Source organism: Staurois parvus, unplaced genomic scaffold (genome assembly GCF_062004578.1).
Source record: "Staurois parvus isolate SC_StPar_1 unplaced genomic scaffold, SC_StPar_1.0 ptg000334l, whole genome shotgun sequence".
Classification (NCBI taxonomy): Eukaryota; Metazoa; Chordata; class Amphibia; order Anura; family Ranidae; genus Staurois; species Staurois parvus.
In genome coordinates, this window is record NW_028318130.1 from 7,867,113 (window position 1) to 7,890,175 (window position 23,063).

The 23,063-nt window shown below is 45.7% G+C and overlaps 1 protein-coding gene across 1 annotated transcript in view; it reads left to right on the top strand.

Annotated features, from left to right (window-relative positions):
• Positions 1-1,050: 1,050 nt before the first annotated feature.
• SPCS3 (signal peptidase complex subunit 3) overlaps positions 1,051-23,063 on the top strand; it is a 37,298-nt gene continuing 15,285 nt past the window's right edge. Inside the window, exons 1-3 of the mRNA XM_089684062.1 lie at positions 1,051-1,317; positions 15,680-15,753; positions 19,770-19,846. Coding sequence (XP_089540188.1) covers positions 1,175-1,317; positions 15,680-15,753; positions 19,770-19,846 — 294 coding nt within the window. The 5' untranslated portion in view covers positions 1,051-1,174. The remainder of the gene's footprint in view (positions 1,318-15,679; positions 15,754-19,769; positions 19,847-23,063) is intronic.

Here is a 23,063-nt window from a genome sequence, read left to right on the forward strand (position 1 = left end):
GAGATGACCAGAGACTGCGGACACAGTACAGGTGACGACCAGAGACTGCGGACACAGTACAGGTGACGACCAGAGACTGCGGACACAGTACAGGTGACGACCAGAGACTGCGGACACAGTACAGGTGACGACCAGAGACTGCGGACACAGTACAGGTGACGACCAGAGACTGCGGACACAGTACAGGTGACGACCAGAGACTGCGGACACAGTACAGGTGACGACCAGAGACTGCGGACACAGTACAGGAGATGACCAGAGACTGCAGACCTTTGGAGAGTGGAAGGGGCTGTCAAAGCCGGGTGCCCACACTAAAGATGCCAGAGCCGGGGAGAGAAGACAGTGAACACACCGCTGGACCGAGGAGCAGGTTCTGCTGCACAGAAGAGCTGAGTGTCTGGCCCGGTATTCTAACATGGCGCAATCGGGAATATCGGGCCGACCGCTCCATAAGATGCACACTTTCCCCATTTTTTTTGGGGGAAAAAAGTGCGTCTTATGGAGCGAAAAATACAGTAACCACTGTACTGATTAAATACAAATGATACAATCTGGTATTATATGTCATCTGGTACGGTAAAAATGTCATGTGTGTCCCTTTAGATATTGTCACATGAATTGTCGTGATTGGCTCTTGAAAGCTGTGTACTTATGATCAGATTATTGGCCAATCAATCCTCATATGAACATTTTCGTACAATTTCATCGTGTGTATAAACCATTACTCTTATCAAAAATGAACATAAAAATGTCTCCTTTAAATCCATGTAAATATGGAGATCAGCTTTAAACACTATTCAATGAGGTATTGTCCCCGGCCGTCCACACTGACACAAATGTAACCAGTTTAACCCTCAGATGATAATTAGTCGTCTTTGTAGTTACATTGTCTACCAAAGCAGAACTGCAAGAGAGTCCGTCAGAGCACACAACTACCACACGTATGGATAGTCAGTCAGCCCGCCAATTCCAAGATGGCGCAGTGCCTTCAGTCATATGAACTGAGGATCCTTACGTGTACGTAAAGCCCGGGCGGAAGTGAGGTTGTACGGAGGTCCGCTCGGCTCAGACAGACAGCTCAGCGTTAGCCCGGCTTCCTGTGTATGAGCCCCGGCTTCGCTGGTACCCAGTGACAGGAAGAGCTGTGTCCGTCCGGCCCTGTCATCTCAGCACCATGAACACCGTTCTGTCCCGGGCCAATTCCCTCTTCGCCTTCTCCCTCAGTGTGATGGCTGCACTCACCTTCGGCTGCTTCATTACTACCGCCTTCAAAGAGCGAGTGGTGCCTGTAAACATCCATGTGTCCCGGGTCACACTGTGAGTACCTGTCCGTGTATGAGGGAGGGGGCTCTGTGTGTGTGGACACCCCTCGGTTCTGTCCTCCCTGCTCCAGGCTGTGTGTACACCTCCAGCATCCTCCCCATATGTGACTACATCCCCAGACAACCCAGACTCCTTGCTAGGGTTGTCACCTCATCCCCTTAAAACCAAACACGTATGAATTACACAGGTTCTGAGGCATGTTTATTGCAGGTAAGGCACAAAGTGAGTTTAATGACAACCGTAATCAGCCACAGAACCTGTGTAATCAGTATGTGTTCGGTTTTAAAGAGAAGGAAGTGGCAACCCTACACTCTGCCTGTCAGTCGCTCAGCCCCCCCGTATCCCGTCGGTCACTCAGCCCCCCCCCCCGTATCCCGTCAGTCGTTCAGCCCCCCCCGTATCCCGTCAGTCGTTCAGTCCCCCCCGTGTCCCGTCAGTCGCTCAGCCCCCCCCCCTCCGTGTCCCGTCAGTCGCTCAGCCCCCCCCCCCCCGTGTCCCGTCAGTCGCTTAGCCCCCCTCCCCCCGTATCCCGTCAGTCGCTCAGCCCCCCTCCCTCCGTATCCCTTCTGTCGCTCAGACAGCCCCCCCCACCGTAACCCTTCTGTCGCTCAGACCCCCCCCCCACCGTAACCCTTCTGTCGCTCAGACCCCCCCCCCCCCCACCGTAACCCTTCTGTCGCTCAGACCCCCCCCCCCACCGTAACCCTTCTGTCGCTCAGACCCCCCCCCCACCGTAACCCTTCTGTCGCTCAGACCCCCCCCCCCCCCCACCGTAACCCTTCTGTCGCTCGGACCCCCCCCCCCCCACCGTAACCCTTCTGTCGCTCAGACCCCCCCCCCACCGTAACCCTTCTGTCGCTCAGACCCCCCCCCCCACCGTAACCCTTCTGTCGCTCAGACCCCCCCCCCCCCCCGTAACCCTTCTGTCGCTCAGACCCCCTTCCACCGTAACCCTACTGTCGCTCAGACCCCCTTCCACCGTAACCCTTCTGTCGCTCAGACCCCCCCCGTAACCCTTCTGTCGCTCAGACCCCCCCCGTAACCCTTCTGTCGCTCAGACCCCCCCCCCGTAACCCTTCTGTAGCTCAGACCCCCACCCCCCCGTAACCCTTCTGTCGCTCAGACCCCCCCCCCCCGTAACCCTTCTGTCGCTCAGACCCCCCCCCCCCCGTAACCCTTCTGTCGCTCAGACCCCCCCCCCCGTAACCCTTCTGTCGCTCAGACCCCCCCCCCCCGTAACCCTTCTGTCGCTCAGACCCTCCCCGTAACCCTTCTGTCGCTCAGTCCCCCCCCCCCCGTAACCCTTCTGTCGCTCAGACCCCCCCCCCCGTATCCCTTCTGTCGCTCAGACCCCCCCCCCCCCCGTAACCCTTCTGTCGCTCAGACCCCCCCCCCCCCGTATCCCTTCTGTCGCTCAGACAGCCCCCCCCACCGTAACCCTTCTGTCGCTCAGACCCCCCCCCCCACCGTAACCCTTCTGTCGCTCAGACCCCCCCCCCCCACCGTAACCCTTCTGTCGCTCAGACCCCCCCCCCACCGTAACCCTTCTGTCGCTCAGACCCCCCCCCCACCGTAACCCTTCTGTCGCTCAGACCCCCCCCCCCCCCCACCGTAACCCTTCTGTCGCTCAGACCCCCCCCCCCCCACCGTAACCCTTCTGTCGCTCAGACCCCCCCCCCCACCGTAACCCTTCTGTCGCTCAGACCCCCCCCCCCCACCGTAACCCTTCTGTCGCTCAGACCCCCCCCCCCCCCCGTAACCCTTCTGTCGCTCAGACCCCCTTCCACCGTAACCCTACTGTCGCTCAGACCCCCTTCCACCATAACCCTTCTGTCGCTCAGACCCCCCCCGTAACCCTTCTGTCGCTCAGACCCCCCCCCCGTAACCCTTCTGTAGCTCAGACCCCCACCCCCCCGTAACCCTTCTGTCGCTCAGACCCCCCCCCCCCCCCGTAACCCTTCTGTCGCTCAGACCCCCCCCCCCCCCGTAACCCTTCTGTCGCTCAGACCCCCCCCCCCCCCCGTAACCCTTCTGTCGCTCAGACCCCCCCCCCCCCCCGTAACCCTTCTGTCGCTCAGACCCCCCCCCCCCCGTAACCCTTCTGTCGCTCAGACCCCCCCCCCCGTAACCCTTCTGTCGCTCAGACCCCCCCCCCCGTAACCCTTCTGTCGCTCAGACCCCCCCCCCCCCGTAACCCTTCTGTCGCTCAGACCCTCCCCGTAACCCTTCTGTCGCTCAGTCCCCCCCCCCCCGTAACCCTTCTGTCGCTCAGACCCCCCCCCCCGTATCCCTTCTGTCGCTCAGACCCCCCCCCCCCCGTAACCCTTCTGTCGCTCAGACCCGCCCCCCCCCCCACCGTAACCCTTCTGTCGCTCAGACCCCCCCCCCCCCGTAACCCTTCTGTCGCTCAGACCCCCCCCCCCCCCGTAACCCTTCTGTCGCTCAGACCCCCCCCCCCCCCCCGTAACCCTTCTGTCGCTCAGACCCCCCCCCCCCCCGTAACCCTTCTGTCGCTCAGACCCCCCCCCCCCCCCGTAACCCTTCTGTCGCTCAGACCCCCCCCCCCCCCGTAACCCTTCTGTCGCTCAGACCCTCCCCGTAACCCTTCTGTCGCTCAGTCCCCCCCCCCCCGTAACCCTTCTGTCGCTCAGACCCCCCCCCCCGTATCCCTTCTGTCGCTCAGACCCCCCCCCCCCGTAACCCTTCTGTCGCTCAGACCCGCCCCCCCCCCCACCGTAACCCTTCTGTCGCTCAGACCCCCTTCCACCGTAACCCTTCTGTCGCTCAGACCCCCCCCCCCCCGTAACCCTTCTGTCGCTCAGACCCCCCCCCCCCCGTAACCCTTCTGTCGCTCAGACACCCCCCCCGTAACCCTTCTGTCGCTCAGACCCCCCCCGTAACCCTTCTGTCGCTCAGACCCCCCCCCCGTAACCCTTCTGTCACTCAGACCCCCCCCCGTAACCCTTCTGTCGCTCAGACCCCCCCCCGTAACCCTTCTGTCGCTCAGACCCCCCCCCGTAACCCTTCTGTCGCTCAGACCCCCCCCCCCCGTATCCCTTCTGTCGCTCAGACCCCCCCCCCCCGTATCCCTTCTGTCGCTCAGACCCCCCCCCCCGTATCCCTTCTGTCGCTCAGACCCCCCCCCCCGTATCCCTTCTGTCTCTCAGACCCCCCCCCCCGTATCCCTTCTGTCGCTCAGACCCCCCCCCCCCCCGTATCCCTTCTGTCGCTCAGACCCCCCCCCCCCCGTATCCCTTCTGTCGCTCAGACCCCCCCCCCCCCCCCCGTATCCCTTCTGTCGCTCAGACCCCCCCCCCCCGTATCCCTTCTGTCGCTCAGACCCCCCCCCCGTATCCCTTCTGTCGCTCAGACCCCCCCCCCGTATCCTTTCTGTCGCTCAGACCCCCCCCCCCGTATCCTTTCTGTCGCTCAGACCCCCCCCCCGTATCCCTTCTGTCGCTCAGACCCCCCCCCCCGTATCCCTTCTGTCGCTCAGACCCCCCCCCCCGTATCCCTTCTGTCGCTCAGACCCCCCCCCCCCCCCCGTATCCCTTCTGTCGCTCAGACCCCCCCCCCCCCCCCGTATCCCTTCTGTCGCTCAGACCCCCCCCCCCGTATCCCTTCTGTCATTCAGACCCCCCCCCGTATCCCTTCTGTCGCTCAGACACCCCCCATTCCTCCCCCCGTATCCCCTCTGTCGCTCAGACCCCCCCCCCCTCCGTGTCCCTTCTGTCCCTCAGACCCCCCCCCGTAGCCTTTCTGCCCTTCTGTCGCTCAGACCCCCCCCCCCCCGTATCCCTTCTGTCGCTCAGACCCCCCCCCGTATCCCTTCTGTCGCTCAGACCCCCCCCCCCGTATCCCTTCTGTCGCTCAGACCCCCCCCCCCGTATCCTTTCTGTCGCTCAGACCCCCCCCCCGTATCCTTTCTGTCGCTCAGACCCCCCCCCCGTATCCCTTCTGTCGCTCAGACCCCCCCCCGTATCCTTTCTGTCGCTCAGACCCCCCCCCCCGTATCCCTTCTGTCGCTCAGACCCCCCCCCCCGTATCCCTTCTGTCGCTCAGACCCCCCCCCCCGTATCCCTTCTGTCGCTCAGACCCCCCCCCCCCGTATCCCTTCTGTCGCTCAGACCCCCCCCCCCCCCGTATCCCTTCTGTCGCTCAGACCCCCCCCCCCCGTATCCCTTCTGTCGCTCAGACCCCCCCCCCCGTATCCCTTCTGTCGCTCAGACACCCCCCATTCCTCCCCCCGTATCCCCTCTGTCGCTCAGACCCCCCCCCCCCTCCGTGTCCCTTCTGTCCCTCAGACCCCCCCCCCGTAGCCTTTCTGCCCTTCTGTCGCTCAGACCCCCCCCCCCCCGATATCCCTCCTGTCGCTCAGCCCCCCCCCGTCCGTATCCCTTCTGTCGCTCAGACCCTCCCCCCGATATCCCTTCTGTCGCTCAGCCCCCCCCCCCCGTATCCTTTCAGTCAAAACCTTTTGCAAATAAATAATAAATGCAGCTATATTGCAAACATGTGCAATTATTATTTCATTGCATTGGAGCCTGCAAGGTATTGCAGTGGATTATGGGTGCAGTGTTCTGTCCTCCAGCCCCTGCTCTGTACTGGGACCTTCAGCAGCACAGCAGGAGGGAGTATGAATGGATCAGCCCTCGTTCACACTGGTGTACTGCAGTATACGCCCATCCAAGGGCTGTGTTTTTACCCACATAGGGATGCCCAGGTGTTCCATGCATCCTTATGCAGGCAGTACCATTCATGTCAGTTGGGATGCAGCAGCTGCAAGGAAACTGCCTCTGCTCCCAGTTGAACAGCCGTGCGGGCAGTGCACCTACACCCACACAGCTGTCAAAGTGGGAGCAGTGGTTGTAACTGTGCATGTTGCGTCCCAATTGAAATGAATGGGGATGCATGGAACACCTTTGCAGGTGAACACTTTTCTTGCATGTGTGTACACAATTGTACATCATTGTGAACGAGGCCTTACAGGTGTGGTGTTGTCATTGCACTTTTCCTTCATTACAGTGTTACTAAACCCACAACAGTAAAATCAGTCTGTATCTGCAGTAAAGTATTCTTGTTATGCTTAGGGGTTAATCCTCTGCACTGTGTAAAAACACTGTTTGATCCTGATTTCTCTTATTCTCCCCTTCTTTGTGTCGCCCCCTCTTATCTCCTGAAAAGACATATCGTGTGGAGTCACTCTGCACATGCTCAGTTTGGTGTGTGTTGGTAGAGAGGTTTTTTTTTTACTTGGGAGAGTGCATGTGATCAGCACGGCCAATCAGCACTGTCCAGACAGAGGTCAGGGGTTCTGCATCCTCCTAGAGCAAAATTAAAACTCTTCATACAAGCTTTAACCAGTGCTCTCCTGGACTCTGATAGAAGTAACAAGACTGCTCTAATAGCTGATGAGAAAAGGTATTCTGCAGTTTATATCTACTAAAATCATTGCATTTCCATGTTCTGTGTACTGTGGGAGACCAGATACAGCAAATGCAGGGTCCTGGGTTTAGTAACACTTTAAAGTGGTTGTAAAGGCTCAAGATTTTTTACCTCCATGCATTCTCCATGCAGCGTTGAAGTCAATGGGGAGCGTTTTTGCATTGAAGTCAATTATCATTATTGGCAAAATGCAGATAACCCTATTTTCGGGCGATAATTTTCGGTGGCTCGTACAATGCCTTGAAAAAGTATATTCATACCCCTTGAAATTTTGAACATTTTGTCATGTTACAACCAAAAACTCAATTGTATTTTATTGGGATTATATGTGATAGACCAACACAAAGTGGCACATAATTGTGACGTAGAAGGAAAATGATAAATGTTTTTCAAAATTCTTTACAAATAAATATCTGAAAAGTGTGGCGTGCATTTGTATTCTGCTCCCTTTACTCTGATACCCGTAACTAAAATCTAGTGGAACCAGCTGCCTTCAGAAGTCACCTAATTAGTAAATAGAGTCCACCTGTGTATAATTTAATCTGAGTATACCTACAGCTGTTCTGTGAAGCCCTCAGAGGTTTTCTAGAGAACATTAGTGAACAAACAGCATCATGAAGGCCAAGGAACACATAAGACATGTCAGGAAGTGGAGAAGTTTAAAGCAGGGTTAGGATAAAAAAAAATATCCCAAGCCTTGAACATCCCACGGAGTACTGTTTAATCCATCATCCAAAAATGGAAAGAGTATGGCACAACTGCAAATCTACCAAGACATGGCCGTCCACCTAAACTGACAGGCCGGGCAAAGAGAGCATTAATAAGAGAAGCAGCCAAAAGGCCCATGGGAACTCTGGAGGAGCTGCAGAGATTGGTCTATCACAGAAACCAATGTTTTTGGTTGTAACTTGACAAAATGTGGAAAATTTCAAGGGGTACCACCGTAACGTGGACAGAGCTGACCAATCAAAATCCGTCCAGCCCGTCCTGTCAGTGCTTGGAGGAGAGGAGAGAAAGTCATGTGGATTTCAAATCTTGGGACTGGTGAAGTGGGGGATCGCGAGATACTGGTACAGTGGGACTGGGTTGGGGGGATATAATGTAAGGTCACCTTACAGATTTTCTGTAAAGGTGAACTTACACTTTGAGTGTGTCATGCCTGTGCACCTACTTCCTTTTTTTTTCTTTTTTTTTCTTTTCTTTCTCGCAGTTCCGGCAGTTGATTTTTAAAAAACGGTCTCCTAACTTTTTTAGCTGGCTCCTAGACTCAAAGCAAATTTGATACTAAATGTTAAACCAGTATGTACACTTACTGACCACTTAATTAGGTACACCTTTGCTAGTACTGGGTTGTTCCTCCTTTTGCTTTCAGAACTTTCTTAATTCATGGCATAGATTCAACAAAGGTGTTGGAAACATTCCTCAGAGATTTTGGTCATTATTGACTTATTAGCATCATGGATTTATCGGCTGCACACCCATGATGCGAATCTCCCACTCCTACCACATCCCAAAGGTGCTCTATTGGATTGACATCTGGTGACTGTGGAGGTCATTGGAGTACAGTGACCTCATTGTCCTGTTCAAGAAACCAGGTTGAAATGATTTGAGTTTTGTGACATGGTGCATTATCCTGCTGGAAGTAACCATCAGAAGATGGGTACACTGTAGTCATAAAGGGATGGACATGGTCAGCAACAATACTCAGGTAGGTCGTGGCATTTGAACGATGCTCAATTGGTACTAAGGGGCCCAAAGTGTTCCAAGAAAATATCCCCAACATTACACCACCAGCAGCAGCCTGAAACGTTGATGCAAGGCAGGTTGGATCCATGCTTTCTTGTTTTTTCACCAAATTCTGACCATACCATCTGAATGTCGCAGCTGAAATCGAGATCTATCAGACCAGGCAACGTTTTCCCAATCTGCTATTGTCCAATTTTCGTGAGCTTGTGCGAATTGTAGGCTCTTTTTCTTGTTCTTATCTGACAGGAGTGGTGCCCTGTATAGTCTTCTGCTGCTGTAGCCCATCTGCTTCAAGGTTTGATTTGTTATGCATTCATAGATGGTGCTCTGCATACCTTGGTTGTAACTAATGGTTATTTGAGTTACTTTTGCCTTGCTGTCATCTGCTCATTTTCCTGTGACATCAACAAGGCATTTTCCTCCACACAACTGCCACTCACTGAATATTTTCTCTTTGTTGGACCATTCTCTGGAAACCCTAGAGATGGTTGTGTGTGAAAATACCAGTAGATCATCAGTTTTTGAAATACTTAGACCAACCTTTCTAGTACCAACAACCATGCCACATTCAAAGTCACTTAAATCCCCTTTCTTCAATATTTTGACGCTCAGTTTGAACTTCAGCAAGTCGTCTTCACCACGTCTACATGCCTAAATGCATTGAGTTGCTGCCATGTGATTGACTAATTAGCAGTTTGTGTTACCAAGCAATTGACCAGGTGTACCTAATAAAGTGGCCAGTGAGTGTATGTGTGTCAAGGGTGTTTGTGTATTTTATTTATTTATTATAAAGGTTACTGTTGATGCAATCTGTGGTTACCTTGGCTCTGAACAAATCTCAATATTTGGTTCCTAAATATTGGGGATTTCTTTTTCTGAGTTATCTGTAAACATACTCTCTTAATCTATAAGTAGAACCTGTGATGATTGGCATATTGGAGCTAATATTGCAACATCTTGTTTAAGGTGCAGGCTTTGGCGCTACCGTATTAATCCTAACTTCACCATTTAGTAAGTAGGTAGGTACAGCCATGGCGGTCTCCAGTGATCCTGCAAAATATGGCTCTTAGTATAGGAATGAATGAATATAGGAATGAATATGGCCGTGGCATAAATATGTTGTTGGCTGAAGAGAACTTGGCAAAAACATGTTCAAGCAGAACTGTACAAGGCAGTCATTAAAATAATACATGTAGCAGTTGTCCTTTTAAACATTTGTAGCTTATACTGTACAAACCCAAGTCTTGGTATTATTTGTAGATGTTGTGCCCTGAAGCAGCTCTAGTTCTAATGTTTGACATGTCATCCCTGTGGCGGTGTGCAGTGTCAGACCCCAGCCCTTCTCACCAACTTGTGACCGAAGGGCCAGCCGATCTCAAACCGCTCTCACTTGCGTAACAATGCCACTCTCAGCTGCGACTTGCACAAAGATTTTCCAGCCCGCAGGGCCACAATCTATGTGCCAGCAGCCTGAGAGCGATTGTTACTGGGCCAGATTAATTATGCAATTAACCCTTCACACTGCCACCACCACCTTTTTACAGAGGTGGTAAAAAGGAGGAAACTCACAAATCTTAGCAGCAACACTATATTAGTATAAGCGTCTGTAACACACACTCACCATAGACAGATGTATTCAGAGGATTAATACATACAGCAGCACTCTTCAGAGATGGCTATTCTTAGTTTGCATTAAGAGCTTTAGAAACTGTTCAACACTTTTCAGAAAATAGGATTTATTACTAAAAAGGTCAAAATGGTGCAATTAAAATATTTACAGAAAAACATGTAACAATAAAGAGAGCAATAAAACAACAGAAAAATAAAAGAAAGAAGTTTCAGAAGGCAGGATACTTGCAAAAGTCCTTGGTTTGAGCAGAGTCCAATCGTCCGAACAAAAAGGTTGCCTTTCTCCCAAAGATGGTTCCTGATGTTAAAAGGGAGAGATCTTACTTTCTCTAGGCATGTCAGTCTTTTTTCTATTATCTCAAAGGGGTGTCTCCTGAGAGCAAATAGACAATCGCCTCATTTGGGGATGGGTGTTAGGCAGTGACCACGGTTAGGACCAAATCCCTTACAAGTTCATACTACGGTCAATAGGTACAGGTAGCATCCTAGCAACTGGCAGATTAATATGTAGAATCATATTCCAAACGCACAGATACCAAACTGTAGCATATCCTGCCACTCTGGATAAAAGATATTGCTTTCTACCCTCTTGTAGGTGCTACATAGGGATGTAAGGTGTCATGTGACTCATATTAAAATGATTTGAATATATTCTTCATATCAATGTGCCCAGTTCCTGCTGAAGTATATGAATTTGTATGAAAAATGACTCACGTGGGATGTACGTTTTATCGCACCCTCTGCTGTAATGCTTACAGGTCGTGACCGACTGAGTTATGGTTTTACGACCGGGCAGAGGAAAGTGGTTGTCAAGCAGACATTCTGGAACCAGGCTAATTAGGGATTTACAGCCAGGAGTATGATATGCACTTTCGACCCCAGTTCATTTACAGACCACATTCCATTCCAAAGGGAGGGGGGATGGAGGGAGAATCGAGACAAAATGGTAGACATAACAATATGGTTGCCAGCGTCTGTGTCTAAGCGCACAATTACCACAATCCCTTTTTCATTAGTGGCTCATAATGGTGCAGTAATTTAAAGCAATATTACAGTATTACAAAACCCAGGACCCTGCATTCACTATATCTGGTCTCCCACAGTACACACATCATGGAAATGCCATTATTTTAGTTAATATAAACTGCTAAATACCTTTTCTCATCAGCGGTATATAGCAGTCTTGTCACTTCTATCCGTGTCTGGCCGAGCACTGGTTAATTTTGTTGGAGGAGTTTTCATTCTCCTCTGACTGTCCTATGATGTTGCATGAACCCTGAACCTCTGTCTGGACAGTGCTGATTGGCCCTGTGCTGATCACATGCACCTTCCCAAAGAAAAAAAAAAAAAGCTCCGTACTATCAGCAGATGGATTGGGGACAGTAGAAAAAGGGGAGGATCAGAGAAGACAGGATCAAACAGCCTTTTTACTTAATGCGGAGGATTAACCCCGTAGGTTCCACAGTGAGTATAACAAGCGTGCTTTACTGCATATACAGACTGATTTTACAGTTGTGAGTTTAGTAACACTTTAAACCCAAAACCAGAAATTAAATATATTGCAGTTCACCAATCAGTTGATGGTGGTGATTGTTAGTTTTCCTTTTTTTAGACTTTTCTCCCTGCTGTTTTCACCTGGTGATCTGACCAGTAACACCCATTCCCCCGTGTTAGAGTGCCCCCACTCTAGATGAATGAGCACAGGGCGCAGATATGGACAGCAGCATTTTCAGTCTGGGCGGAGGAGAGTGTTAGAAGTACTAGTAGATTTAAGTACGCTAACAAATTGAAGCTGAACTCCAGCTAATAGTTTCTAATTGGTTACAGCAATTATAAATAGAGCCTAATGAAGGAAACTAGTGCAGCCAACACCTTTAAGAATTGGTACAGTGCAATATATTGTATGCCTTTGGGTTTAATACCTGTAAACAGGAATTTCAAATGCTTATGCAGAAAGTCACTCTGTAATAACTTCTTTCAAGCAGTGTTTTGAAGATTGCTGTTGCTGAATACCAAGCATGTGAAACGCTTGTTTATCATTTCTTAATATGTAAAAGGTCCCCTCTAACATCACCTTCCTGCTTACACCAAGTAAAATGGTGGGCATAGTCGGGCAGTCTTGATGAGTGCTGGTCATAGCTACCACAGCTCTGCCACACCAGAGGATTTTGGTGGCTGGGGTAGAGGGGGCCTTGTAAATTCCTGCAGCCGACAGCATACAAGGGACACACCACAGCAAAAGTAGATTTTTTATTTTTTTTTTGGCTTAGGATTTAAACTTGATTATTCTCAATGTTCAGACATGCAGCACAATTTGTGAAGTTCTTGTAAAGTTATGTTTTCTGTTCACATCTTATTGCTTTTCTTTGATAGTTTCCCGATTTCAGAAAATACACTGCTCAAAAAATTTAAAGGAACACTTTTTAATCGGAGTATAGTATAAAGTCAACTAAACGCCTGGGATATTGATCTGGTCAGTTAAGTAGCAGAGGTGGTTGTTGATCAGTTTCAGCTGCTTTGGTGTTAATGGAATTAACAGGTGCACTACATGGGCAACACTGACTATTTTTCACTAGTTTTGCATTTCGCTAGGGTCATTGTCACTACTGGTAGCATGAGGCGATACCCAGATCCTACAGAGGTTGCACAGGCAGTCCAACCCCTCCAGGATGGCACATCAATACATGTCATTGCCAGAAGGTTTGCTGTGTCTCCCAACACAGTCTCAAGAGCATGGAGGAGATTCCAGGAGACAGGCAGTTACTCTAGGAGAGTTGGACAGGGCCATAGAAGGTCCTTAACCCATCAGCAGGACTGGGATCTGCTCCTTTTTAAGCAGTGCATTTTTGGATAAAGTTGCTATGTAATCTGGTTATCCAAGTAATATGTTTGTAATTGTACAACTGCCAGTAAAACATATGTTTTATCAAAATGTGCTACTTTATTTACAGAAGGTATAATAGTCCTCTTTAGAAAGCTTCAGTATATTTAAAGGAATTTGTTTCATATTCCTTCATTGTAAAATATAGTGGATATATTAAGGCCCATCCTGTGCTGCCTCCCAGTCCCATCCCACTATTATATTCTCATCTTTTGTTGTAGGTTCTTTTTGTATTTCTGTTTTGCTTGGGAAAAGTTAATGTAATGAAAGATCTGTTGCGTTCGGATATCTGAATCCATTCAAGAAAAATCCTGGGGTTTTCCTCCTGCCTGGGCAGCACAGGTGTTGTGTACAGCCACCCATAGACATGAATGGCTGTGCGCAACTGTACTGAGGTTTACTTTGATACTCGTATAAATACTTGTATAGCATATGGGTGTATACAAGAATTAGAAAATAGAGTACAGCTGTGTACAGTCATTTGTGTCTATGGGTCTATGTCTACGCATTATCTGAACTACTCAGGTGGGGCAAAAATGCTGAAACACTGTGTCCAAGATAGCTTAAACTCTGTTTTTAATTAATCCTTCCTTCTAATATTTGTGTTGGGAGAGGCCAATACAGATGTGATATGTGCAATGGCTAAAATGTTCCTAAACTCACAACAGTAAAACCAGCCTGTATATGCAGTAAAGCATGCTTGTTATACTCACTGTGGAACCTAAAGGGTTAATCCTCTGCATTGTGTAAAAATGCTGTTTGATCCTTTCTTCTCTGTTCCTCCCCTTTTTCAAGCAACCACCACTTATCTCCAGACTGAACTGTAGGCATGCACATGCTCGGTTTGGTGTGTATTGCTAGGGAGGTTTTTTTTTTTTCCTTGAGTGCATGTGATCAGCACAGGGCCAATCGGCACTGTCCAGACAGAGGTCAGGGATTTCCATCCTCCTAGAACAGAAAGAAAACTCCTCCTACAAGCTTTAGCTAGTGCTGCGATGGACACAGATAGAAGCCACTAACTTCTGATGAGAAAAGGTATTTAATAGTTTATATTTACTAAAATAATTGCACTTCCATGTTCTGTGTGCTGTGGGAGACCAGATATAGTGAATGCAGGGTCCTGGATTTAGTAACACTTTATTGGGGGCACAGTAAGCACAACTCCAATCTGAGAATCAAACCATCTAATTCAATGGATAGAAGCGGGTTTAAATCTAGCCTAGTCTAAAGTTAGGCCAAAAATACATAGTCTCCTAGCAATTAAAGAAAATGAGAACAAGCATCGATTTTATCTAAGCCTCCCTTCCTTGGATGACCTGAAAACCATGCTTGTCCTGCCAAAATATGTGCTCTTTTGAGGTATGCCACAATACGAAAGATGGATTATCTTGCGTTCCTAATGACGGATCATATTAGGTACATTAGTTAAGCAGTGACAGGATACTGGCATGTATGGTCAGCACATGATATCTACTACTTTGGGTCACTGGGGTTAAGTTAATAAAGGAGCACATGTTTGCTTAGCTTAAAGGATAACTCCACTTTCATGGGGAAAAAAAGAGCAAATAAATTATAGCATATACAATTGCAACACAAGTCATATTGTAATTGAATGTTATTAGAAATGACTTTTCCTTGTCAATCTACAGTGTTCTAATCTTCTGCATTGCAATAAGGCTACCTGGAGGTGTTCTGTACACATATGGTGTACACAACGCTCCCCAGATAAGTAATTTCCTCCTTGTGTGATTGGCTCACTGGTTTTCCCAGAAGTCTGCACTAAGTCAGATTTCAGGTGTCTCCTGCAACAAAAATGTAATTTTTGGTGAGATGCTCCCAATAGGAAAGTACATCTAAAAGGATGCAGACTCTGCAGGTACGGCAGCTGAATGATTATGAAACCACTCCCATACAGAATCACTTTGCACATGGACACAGACAAACAAATGGTTCTCTCTTCAGATTAACAAAAGGTAGAAAACTGCAACAAAGTTTGTTAAAATCTTTGCAACATACATAGATCACCCAGAGGGGAATGTTTTTGTTTTTTTTTTCTTTACGAAAGTGGAGTTACTCTTTAAGATGACCATAGAGGACTTTTTTTTTTTTTTTTATCAGCCAGCGGGTAAGAAAAATAACTGACAAATAAGGTATATGGGGGAATCCTCTCAGCTGTGCTATTTTATTCCGTTAGTGGGACATCTCTGGTGTCAGAATATACTGATCAGTGCTGTAGATGATTGGCTGCAAGTGGTGGTGGAATGAAAATATACCAACAGTTTAGTCCAATAGACTGACTCCTCTGGAACGGGAACGGACATAGATGAATAAAAAGTTGGCCAGTCCCTGCTGCACCAGCCGAATTTTGATCCATCTATGGACCACTTTAGTTAAGTCACTTACACCCCAACCATCCTAATAAATGCAAAGGATCTTTGTTGGTTTATTTTAATTTATCTGCTCGTGATTGTGTGTTAAATGTGAACACGGGCAAACTAATAAGGAGAATACTTTACTTTTCATAAATCGCCTCCAGTAATTTTGTTAGTAAAGATAAAGGACACTGAAAGTTTCTAGCAGTTTTGAATGTAATATTCTGCTATTGATTAAAACCTTATTTGACCATCTGTAATGTTTTATGATATTTTCTTTTAGAGAGAATGTGGAAGACTTCACCGGCCCAAGAGAAAGGAGTGACCTCGGATTCATCATATTTGATATAAATGCAGATATCCTTTATGAAGCACGCAAAATGCTATTATATGTGCTATTGTATGATTCCCCCCACATTCTCTGTCTGAATGCTGATAAACTTAATCCCTTTGATAACATGTTCTGCAGGCACAAAATCCCAAGGTTATGTTTACTTTTGTTGTCATTGCCAAAAATACAGCAAATTATTGCAGCAGAGTTTACTTTACTCTGAACATATATGCTGCTCTGCCAAGACACAATTTTTTTCTCATGATGTTATGTTAGAGCATTGCTTTTTAAATGGTTTATGAAGGCAAGAATGCTATAATGAAAGGAGACAGATATGAAATATGTCTTAAAGGTTCTCAAACGTGTGTTTTCCTGAAGTTTGACTATCTAGAGGTGTCTTATCACAGCATATGTGATAAGTGTCAGTCTTGTGGACTTTACATTCCCTAGACTGCAGAATCATGTTTCTTCTCTTCCCAGTCATGATGGCCTGCTTTGGCAGAAGTTTGTGTGTGTGTCAAAAGTTTAATTTTTTAGTCTAGAATAAAGCAACTTTCTTCCTCTAGACAATTGCTATTTAGATTTTTTTGTTCAAAACTAGAATAGTTAGTAAACCTTTACTGTGTGATACAGCAAACCTCTTGAGTTTAAGTCCTACCTGGATCAGGGTGCACTTTAGGTACACACAGAAGGGCGTTATTCCTCCTTGTGGGCTGTACCCCTCTGCACTTTGGTTGATTCTGTTCTGAAGGGAGACCTTCGGAAAGCATTAGAGTGCTTATTTTTTCAAACTTTGTAAATTGACAGAGGCAAATAAACATTCTTTTTACAGGAATAAGTTGTGCAGTAGCAAGTGGAGCAAAAAGGAGCAAAATGCATGTTTTTCCTCCATTTGGATGTACTTCTGTACCTTAGATATGCTTTCCTACACCTCAAACTGCTCTTAAAATGAGACGGTTGAAGGGAATAAGCTTTCCAAGCTAATTTAACATAGTATGGATTTTGTTATCAATATCTTAATAAGAAAAGCTACAGTGTCTGCATCCTTTTAAGCATAGATGGGTCTTAGAAAATGTCTTGCCAAAATGAAACTCCTACTGCAAAGTACTTCACCTTAATCAGGACATTGTTCTTCCATCCATTTGTCTAGCTCAGGGGTGTCCGGCCCATGGGCTGCATGTAGCCCAACACAAAAACTTACTTAAAAATGTTTTTTTTTTTTTTTTTGGAATGATTTGTAAAAATGTGTTTACACTTATCAAACACATGCGGCCTAAGGAGAACTTTACAGTGTCTCTTTACTTAATTTTTAAGTTTTATCTTCCCAAAGAAAAATCTCCCACTCTTCACAATCTCTCCTTACTGATGTCATCAGTGTTCGGCATCATCTATATTTGTGAGCAACTATTTCAAGGATGAAGCATATGAAGGGCAAAATATCTGATGAGCACCTTGAGAATTCATTGAGAATTGCTACTACATCCATCAAACCAGATATTGATGTGTTAGTTTATCAAAAACAATGTAAAATATTGTACTAGTTTTATGTTGCCCTCTTTTATTGCCTGACTTTTTCTGCTCATTAGCTATCCTTATTGTTCATGTATAATTTGTGTGGCACTAGACTATTCCTTTTCTTCCATTGTAGCCTAGGATAATCAAAAGGTTTAACACCACTGGTCTAGCTCACGTTCATCACAAGGAGATTTTTCTCCTCCAGTGACTAGATGTGGGTCACACTGTTCATGTTTATCTCTTTGCCTCTGCTCTCATCAGGAAAACGGACTCCCTTTTGTCATTTCTCATGGTCCTTGTAAGGCCTGGTTCACACCCATGTGTTTTTAGGCCTGGTTTGCACCTATGAGTGTTGCAATCTGCTGCAGAAAAAAAAGTCCCTGACCCTTACCAAAAATGCAGAGGCTGAAAACTCATAGATGTCAACGTGTCCCATAGAAAACTATGTTAAATGAACTGTAGTGCATTTCTGCAAAAAGCACAAAAATGCATAGATGTGAACCAGGCCTAAATGGGCTCAGACTTCTCATTCCACCATCTCTAGGTGGCTCAAACAAATCCATCATACAAGCTTTTGGTCTGAAGAATAAAGGTCCCAACTTATTCCTACCATGGAAAACTCTACTAGACTTCTACTAGACTAGAGTGCTTCTTAGGCTTTCTGGCATCAGACAGCTGTTTCCCAGATTTGCAAAGCTGCCACCTGTTTTGTTCACATCTGGATGTTCAGGCCTCTTCTGATATCGTCTTCAGGAGTAAGGTGTTTTACGTGGCTCTTGGAGCTGCAGGCATTCCTCAGTTTGTTCTAGTTTTATTTCCTGCGTTGCCTACCCCTCAGTTGGACTGCTTTGGATGTCCCTGTTGTCTCATAATTGCTACTGATTCTGTGCAGTGTTAATTACGTTGACTAAAATATTTTCGTCTTATTCTAAGTCAGCTGCATGTATTCAGTGAGGAAAACTAAATGAAAATCAATTAATTTTTGACAACGAATAAAATGGAACGAAAAAGTGAGAACGGGAAAGTTTACCCACCTGAACTTTCTCTTTCCTTGGAGTTCCACCTGCCTGTTAAAGCCTCAGCCCCCTGACTCTATTGGCAATCTTTACTGGCTGAGGGACTCAGGCTTCCACTGTCTGGTTGCTCCCTGAAAGTTCTGGAACAATGCCTTGCAAACCACACAAGAGAAACTCCCGTCGGATTCGTGTCTGTCTGGACATGACGTGGTGAGTGTTTCCTCTCTTAGCAAGGTAGCAGTGCTTAGCACTGTGTAAAATTACATCCTCCCCAGACCGTCCAGTTCTCTGCCCTGTCACTCCTTTATTCCCACTTGTAGCCTAACTCTGTATCTATAGTGCATGTTTAAACCTTACTACCATATATAACATATTCGATTTTTACTCCAGGAGTATATAATGAGTTTGGAAATTCTAGAGAAATGCTTAAATAATGCATTACAATTTAACTAAACCCATTAGATTTCAGTTGACTAAAATGTACTGGAGATTTTAGACAAAAACAATTCAGATGACTAAAATATGACTAAAACTAAAATGGCATTATATTCAACAGACTATGACCAAAACCTAATCAAAATTTGATTTCAAAACAGGATTTTTTTGTGCTTATCATAAATTTTGACGTTTTTGACGTTCAATAATGTAGACCTGAAAGGTAAACTTTTTACCCTTCACTGTTTTTATTTGGAATAGAGTAAAGAAAGGGTTTATACTCCATCAGTTTTAATGTTTTCTTTTTCCATCTGTATCCCTTTAGGGGGAAATTCTCTTCATTTCCTGTCCATAACCACAACATGAGGTGAGAAGAAATCCTTCCAAAGTGAGGGAAATCTCTGGTAGTCAACAGAACTAGTGTCCCCATTGGAAACTTTCCCCTAAATACCTGTTATGGTAACCACTCAAAATGTGGGATTTTTTTTTTATTCTCACATTTGGTGATAGCAGCCACCAGGACAAATAGGGTGAATCTCCCTAATGGGGACACAGACAGCAATAAAAAAACTGATAGGTGTTCTATTCCCTCTCAGCTCTACCTAAAACAAAAAAAAAATGTTTTTCCTTCAGTTATATATTAAGGGACACAAGTTTTACACGTCTTTGTTGATGATCTACTCTTACATACTGCTTTTCTCTAAAAATTTAAGCATACCACAAATGGGAGGGATTATACATGTCTGGCCAACGTGTGTTGTTTGTTTTTTGTTTTTTTTCTTTTCATTTTTGCCAGTATAAGATTGGTATTGGACTTCTTTAACTTTGATTTTGTGTTATGAATTCATAACAGGGAAAATTTGTTTCTCAAACCTAACAACAAATGTTCCATTATACTAAAAACAAAATGGTTTTGTGCTTTGCTTCCTTTTAATAGTAAATTTTTATAATCATTTATCCTTCATTATTTTAGATAAAAGAAAATGGTAGATTACGCCTGTGTGGAAGAGTAGTTGCTATAAATTCCCTAGAAAAGGATAACCATAACATTTTGTTGTTTTCCTTAATTACCTTACATTTGCAGCCAATATTTGACTGGAATGTCAAGCAGCTGTTTATATATCTGTCTGCAGAATATGCCACTAAAAGTAATGTAAGTATGATTGTCTTCTTTGTGATTATAGGCTGTCTGTTTGCTGAATAAATCGACCTAAAGAAACATTCATGGCAAAGTGAGAGTCACTGTAAATTACCCATTCTCCTGACATGTATACTTACCCAACCATTAGTTTCTGCTGCCTTCCTGCACTGTGTGAGCCCTGTTTAACAGAATGGGGCTTTCAGGTAGCAGGGGCATGTGACTTCCATGTGACAGTGCTTTTACCTGCTGGTGAAAGCAGGCATCTTGCACAGTATGGCAGGCTTGCCTCTTAGTTTTTCTCTTCTTTAGAAATTACAGATCTCTGCTTGCTGCTCTTCCTGTCCTGTTTTTTCGGACTAGCCATTGTGAGGACAGTGTTGCAATTCTTGCGCGTGTGTGTAGAAGTTCCAGTATCCTGACATCCAGCTCCATAGTCAGCAAAAGCAGAGCGTGTATGCTGCAAGCCTCTTCTACCAAAAATCTCTCCTTCCTGGCAATTTTTTTATCCCCCCCTCAGTTCAGTTTGAGCTAACATTCCCCAAAATTCCCGTGGCTGTGTTTATTAGTCAGTTTGAAGATATCAGTCAAGAAACATGTACTTGCAGATGAGATTTTTTTACTACTGTCATGTCATGCTACAACCACTAATTATTTTTTGTTCACTTAGGGAAAAAAAAGAAAAAAATGTATTCAAAAAGCCAATATTGCATTTCAATAAAGTGTCATTAAACTCAGACTATGAAAAACTCTAATTACATGCTATATACCAGAGTGTGCATACTCACAAAGCCACTAAAGCATTTGTTTTGTGTAGCCTTCAGCTGTCTCTCCCATCTTCTGTGTGTCCCCACTGCAGCCTGAGATTGTGTAGACAAGCCGGTGTCCTCTATTGAGCATGATCATATTTAATTTCCCTTCTAAGCTCTTCATTTCCTCCTTTTTCTTTCCTGCGCAGCCTACATGACTATAGAGTCACTCATGTGACTGCATATACACAGTGGTAAATGACATTCCTTCCCTCCTCCTCCATGTCTTCCTATTGCTAAACACTATGGGGGCGGGATATCGTATGCTGGTTGATTACATTCACAAAAACGCTTAGTTTTAATATAAAGTTGTATTAAATATCAAATGTATACTTATGAAGTATAAAAGAGCCTTGGATGCAGATGCTGTCTGAACATAATGAAAGCTTTTGTCAATCATCTTTGACTTCGCTTACAACATATTAACCACTTGCCCTCCTGAGGATTTACCCCCCTTCCTGACCAGGCCATTTTTTGTGTTACGGCGCTGTTACTTTAACTGACAATTGCGCGGTCGTGCAACGCTACACCCAAATGAAATTTACTTCCTTTTTTTTCCCCACGAATTGAGCTTTCTTTTGGTTATATTTGAGCGCCTGTGTGGTTTTTATTTTTTGCGCTATAAAAAAAAAAACCTGACAATTTTGAGGGAAAAAAAAACAATATTTTTGCTATTAAACATGTCCAGTAAAAAAATTTAAAAAATCTAATTGTCCTATATTTAGGCCAAAATGTATTCTGCTACATGTCTTTGCTAAAAAAAAATCCCAATACGTGTAAATGAATTGGTTTACATGAAAGATATAGCTTTTACAAATGGCGGTATAGATACTTTTCTTTACTAGTAATGGTGGCGATCAGCTAATTATAGCGGGACTGCGGCGGACATTCTGGCACTGGGGGGGAACTGACTTGGTGTCGCTGACATCCCCAGCGACACCAATACAGTGATCAGTGCTAAAAAAAAAAAAAAAAAAAAGCACTGACACTATACTAATGGCACTGAGCAGGAAGGGGTTAACATGAGGGGTGATCAAACAGTTAACTCTGTGCAGGGAGTGATTTACTATGGGGCGGTGTCTGTGTGCTTCACTGTAAGCACACTGCTTTGGATGGCTGTAAGCACACTGCTTTGGATGGCTGTGATGAGATATGCCTTTTGGTGTGCACAGCCATCCAAAGCAGTGTGCCCCAGTGAGGAGAACTGTTAGTAAACAAAACGGTCCTCCCCGTTGGAGATGCTCGGTAATGTGTGTGTATGTGTGTATATATGTGTATGTGATTTTGTGGACCCGTGCCGCCATGTAGCAGTATTTCTGCTATAGAGCGATTGGGAAGCGGTTAGTGTACACAACATACGCATTTGATCTGCAATAAATAATTATAGGGAGCTATAAAACCGTTTTATATTTATAATTTAATATGAGTTGTGCTTCTGAAACGGTTTTTCTTTTGTTACTGATGTGACTGGGCACTGCACCAATCAGGGCTGTCCAGACAGACTCATGCTGTATTAATAGAAGCCCCTTCCTAGGAAGTTTCCCTGCAGATACCAATGAAATGAACAGGGAAACCTCATGTGACCACAGAACAGCTTTTTAGGAATAAGGATGTTCTGTCTTGGCATCGGTTGTACTTGTGGCGAGATTTGTTTAGACCCAGTCTGTCAGAATGTGTGCAGCAAGTTGAATGATCGCCTTAACAGATAGTTTACTCAATGAATAACAACTTCAGAGGTATTTTCCAATGCTTCTTTATACTTCAAGGTAACAAAGGTGTGAACATAAAGGTGTTTTCATAGGTAAATTTCCAGTGCTGTCACATAGCCTCCTCACTCTACAGCATCTTGATAACCACTAAACTAAAATGGCGTTACAACAGGAAATGAAGGTGGAAGCAACCAACTAGTCAGAAACAGCAGGGGTGTGTGGATGATACCAAATAACATTATAATATAACATGTAAATAACAACTGCTAAACAGTAAAGCTGCGTGGCAGCACACTCCCCGTCTGGTATCGAGAGATACCACTACACAATTATTTTCTTCCTTTTAAAATACTATTAACATTGCATACAGTAAAATACTATCTAACCTTCTCAAATCTGCAAGTTAGCTATATTAGAGGTCTTAAGTGACTCCCTCACATAACACTGAATCAGAATTACTAGAAGCAGGCATAATTAGGACAATCTCAGTAACTGGTCTGAGGAAGGTTTTTGAGTCTCCGTCCTTAACGATCCTAACTTCCACACTTCGGACTCTTCCATCATCACTGGCAATGGCTTTTATAATAAGTCCAACTGGCCACTGGATCCGATGAGTTTGCTGGTCTTTTAGCAGGACCAGGTCCCCTTCCTTTAAGTTGGGCTTCTGGGTTTGCCACTTTTTACGTCCTTGGAGAAGAGTGAGGTATTCCTTCC